The sequence below is a fragment of the Maniola jurtina genome, chromosome 10 (assembly GCF_905333055.1).
Source record: "Maniola jurtina chromosome 10, ilManJurt1.1, whole genome shotgun sequence".
Lineage (NCBI taxonomy): Eukaryota > Metazoa > Arthropoda > Insecta > Lepidoptera > Nymphalidae > Maniola > Maniola jurtina.
This window is the reverse complement of record NC_060038.1, coordinates 3,430,482-3,434,967: the sequence shown is the minus strand read 5'-3', so window position 1 is coordinate 3,434,967 and position 4,486 is coordinate 3,430,482. Positions and strand designations below refer to the sequence as shown.

At 35.9% G+C, this 4,486-nt stretch overlaps 1 protein-coding gene across 1 annotated transcript; it reads left to right on the top strand.

Annotated features, from left to right (window-relative positions):
* Nucleotides 1-2,641: 2,641 nt before the first annotated feature.
* LOC123868635 lies at nt 2,642-4,247 on the top strand. The gene is made up of 4 exons (XM_045911166.1): nt 2,642-2,740; nt 3,141-3,314; nt 3,474-3,569; nt 3,859-4,247. Exons 1-4 carry the CDS (start codon nt 2,686-2,688, stop codon nt 4,149-4,151), a joined length of 618 nt encoding a protein of 205 aa, XP_045767122.1. The 5' UTR covers nt 2,642-2,685; the 3' UTR covers nt 4,152-4,247.
* Nucleotides 4,248-4,486: the final 239 nt, after the last annotated feature.

Below are 4,486 nucleotides of genomic sequence, written 5' to 3'. Positions count from 1 at the left end.
ACCTCTCTTTGACTAAACAAAGCCATTTTTCTCCCGCTTTATGAAAACATAATTTCTTGCAGAGATGACTTCTGTAATAAAGATTTTTTTTTCTCGTGTTAAGGGGAAGCTGCATACAAAGTGTTTTGTTTAGATTTAAAATAAGCTTTCTTAATTGAATGCTTAGAACACTAAATTGCTTTAGTACTTAATTATAAAGGCAAAAATACCATCGTCAATTTTCTTCACCACGTTAAAAATAATCATATTTTGATATTAGAAGCAAGTATTTTTTTAATTATAATTTAATTATGGCACTAGATTTATTTATATTGCATTAGTAACCCGCCTCGGCTTGGCACAACAACAAAAAATACACAAATCGTTCGACCCGTTCTCAAGTCTTCATACATTTCACATCTTTCTACTTCTACTTACTTTCTACGTCTTGGCGGGGAACTGCCGCGCCCCCTGATAATCCTCGAAAGGTTGGACAGATTTTCATCAAACATAGCTGAGAAATATCTCGATAAGAGACTTTCGAATAAGGAAACCGCATACAAATCGGTTCATCCATCTGAGCGCTACATGCCACAGGCAGAAACACAGATACACACCCATTAACTTATTAGCACCTTTTTGTTTGCATCGGGAACTAAAATGAAATGAGTTTGAAAAGATATGAGTTTATTTTTTTCATGTAGGATAGCATTCCCACTTATATACCTACCTATCATATCATGACTCTACCAGCGCCGCTTCGAAAGGAAAATTCTACTGAGTAGTTAGATTTTTTTTTTTTTTGTAGTTAGAATTAAATCTTGGCGTGCTTCCCCTTAATAAGTTCCCTTATTAATAAAAGAGTGGAGGACTGCTTGGGGTCGCAATATTTTAGGCCCTGCTGAAATTATCAACAGGTGCGCGCGGCCTTCCGTAATGACACGGTTTCAAGTTTGTTTTATAACTAGTTATTGCCCGAGGTTGCGCATGACATGACACTATTTTCACCCTTACTTGAGGCCCGCATTATTATGATATTACTTTAAAACTTAAAGCCTTATGATATAATAATAAAATATTAGGAAGAATAGTAGGAAGAATAGTAGGTGTTGAATAAAAAAAGTTAGTTTAAAATGCATTAAAATCGTAGTCATCAAGATAAATGCTGCCTTCAATAATTACGGAGATTTTTCTCATCAGAACAATTGTTTTATGACACAAGTCACAAGTCCAAGACTGTCTCAATTCTCAAGTTTCGGTAACTTGGGCCGTTAATTCTAAAACTTCGTCGTGGCTATTTGTAAAAAAAATATTCGAAGGTTCTTAATGCTCAAGTCTAGTGAACTAGTTGGAAACTTCTGGAACAGTTTGCAGGGAGTTCATTAAGAGCGTCGGTTTTTCTGTGTGGTGTAATTCATAAGCGGTTTGTAATTTAATCATATTAAACAGGTAAGCAATTATGTGGAACCTACCACGTTTTTACAATATCCTAAGAAAATTCCTAAGCAACATAATATTTCCGAACGTCAGTAACGAGGAATATATATGACGTAGAGATCATGTAAGTATATTCATGATCCAAGACTTTAAGATCATTACTTGGTGATGAATATTCTACTGTTTCAAAAAACGCATTAAGAAACGCTGCATCTATTCCCAGTAAGTAACTCATTATATTTATTGAAGCGTGAAATGTAGAGCACGTGTAAACGTGTATGATTGAACGAGCGTAATACTTCTTCTTCGTCGTAACACTCTTGGCAGAGCGGTTGTGGTCATCACGAAGCAACGTCTTTGAGGGCAGATGTTATACGCCTTACGAGCATTCGCCACTTCTCCCTGCTGGCCAACTGCCTGGTACACCCATGCAACGGACCACCCGCAGCCATTGCATGGGCAACCTTCCTCACCCTCTGGTTCCCTCCATCTTACCCTGCTCGACAAGACGTTCGATGAAGCTACTCTCACACCGCGTACTACACACATACATAAAATACGCTAGGCCATAAGCGTTTATTTATCTGTCTATGCCTCGTGGAACTAGGAATCAGCTGTCACTTTTACAAAAGACGGTAATGTAAAAGAAACACTTGACCTCCTATGAGCGAGGAAATAAAGTTTGGGCCACTCGAGAGTCGTCTAGATTCCCTTGTAATTGGGCTGAGCATTGTTCGACGTCGTCAGATTTATTAGAAGTTCCGAAGTCTTGGCTTTATGGAGACTTTTTGACCTCTAGTTTAATAAGAATGCTGAAAGGAACCTGATAAAAAAGATCGTGGACATAATAGCACGTTTATTTGAAAGTTAGAAAAGAAAAAGATATTACTTGTATTTAAATAAAACTTTACAAATACTTTTGAATCTTCAAGTAAATATAACACAGGTTTGGAGTGCGCTTCCTAACGAAGTCTGAAAACATGTCCCAGGTTCCATGACCTGCTGGAAAAAACAAAAAAAAATTTAATTAGTTCCGGTATGGTCTAAAATACAATCATGTGAGATCATTGCACCGCTTACCAGGCGTCGAAAACAAAAAAAAAAAGAGTAAATATGAAAATGTGTCATGGCAAATTAATAATTGATTCCTCAAATTAATTGATTTTCAATTTTCAATGCAAACTGCAGAATCAATTAATTTTTAATTATCCGCATTAATAAACTTGAACTCATATTTGTTGTTGTTTTTTGGTCGGGTTCCCCTTGGCAATGGTTTTAAAAGTGTGTGTGTTGATTTCTATATCATTTTTCTCAGCCTACGGAGGTAATTTTTGATATATTTTGATATACAATCGGCATGCACCTTTCGCGCACAAGATCAAGTTTCTAAATGTATTACTAGCTGATGCCCTAGACTTCGTTCCCGTGAATATAGATTTCAAAGATCCCGTGAGAACTTATTGATTTTCCGGGATGAAAAGTAGCTTATTTGTTAATCCAGGGTATAATCTATCTCCATTCCAAATATATCAGCTAATCCATCGAGTAGAAGTGAAAGAGAAACATCCATACATACATCCGTACAATACAAACTTTCGCGTTTATAATATTAGTAAGATAACATCATAGAATGTATCTTTATTCTTTTGAGACAGGATTCAACATAACCACTCATGCCAAATCAGGGCAATTGCTAGTATTATATTATTTGCTTCACTTTACAGATGCTGTAGATGTCGACTATTTCTCCGGTCCTGCATTAAGAACTCGATCTGTATCATGCAAGAGTCGCCTGAGTCACTTCTACTGCCAAATCAAATGCGACATGAAAACAGCGTTATGCATTCAAAACAAGTGCTACTGTTTAGACATTGCTCCTGCAAGTGAAATAAGTCCTGGTAGATATGACTCGTTTTATGGTTCTGTACGAAAAGTATAAAAAGAGCCCTATTAAATGCCACTGTGCTGTTTGCTTGTATGTCTGTCTGTCTCACTAGCTTAATTTTAAAGCATAATTGCAATATTTTTTTTATTGAGTTATTATTTTATTTTTCCAGAAATTGAAGAAGAAAATATGCCAGATCGAAGTAAAAAATTAATGAATGAAGACATCGTTAAAGAATCAGTTGAATTTGAAGATTTAAAACAGCCAGGTAAAAATAAAATGAATGAATAACCAAAGGTTAACAAAACTGTACACAGAATAGAACGGAAAGATTTTTTATTCAAATAAACTTTCACGAGTACTTTTGAATCGTCAAATGCATAAACTACTGGTCTGGACAATTTTTCCTAGCGAGAAAAACCAGCAAAAACTCGGCGGTTGCTCTTTTCAAAGCTTCAATTTACAGTTATATGCCATGTATAAAAAAAGTTGTATTGCTGCATATTAATTATTGTTAAGTCCTGGAACCCAAAGAATAACTCTCAACTTGTTTCTAGACATAACCCCATCCATTGAATCAAAATTGCTCTTCGGATTACGACCAACAGTGCGTCATCACATTGCTCACTTCTGCCCAAACTTAGAGGTTGCCCGAACATGTATAAGGAAATGTATGGCAATAGGCAAACCGGCGTTCTGTGGTAAAGACCACGTGTGTTATTGTGGTCATAAATATACACATACGGGCCAAGACGACGGCGGTGACGCCAAAGAGATATATGCACAATTCAAGGATATGTACGAGAAGTATTTCGGACCTGGTTATAATAAAGGAAGTGTTGAAGTTTAACAGTTTGAACTACAATATCTATGGTTTGAACTTATAAGATCGAACATCTCAGTATTTTTGAATAAAATCTTATAATAAATACATTATTTATTGTTATTAGTTATTTTTAACCCCCGACCCAAAAAGAGGGGTGTTATAAGTTTGACGTGTGTATCTGTGTATCTGTGTGTCTGTGTATCTGTGTATCTGTCTGTGGCATCGTAGCGCCTAAACGAATGAACCGATTTTAATTTACTTTTTTTTTTGTTTGAAAGGTGGCTTGATCGAGAGTGTTCTTAGCTAAAATCCAAAAAAATTGGTTCAGCCGTTTAAGAGTTATCAGCTTTTTCTCTTTT

Coding starts and splice junctions, on each gene's coding strand:
- LOC123868635 (XM_045911166.1), top strand. CDS start 2,686: ATGGTTTTAAAAGTGTGTGTGTTGATTTCTATATCATTTTTCTCAGCC. Junction 2,741..3,140: donor ATTTTTCTCAGCCTACGGAG/GTAATTTTTGAT, acceptor TTCACTTTACAG/ATGCTGTAGATGTCGACTAT. Junction 3,570..3,858: donor TGAAGATTTAAAACAGCCAG/GTAAAAATAAAA, acceptor ACTTGTTTCTAG/ACATAACCCCATCCATTGAA.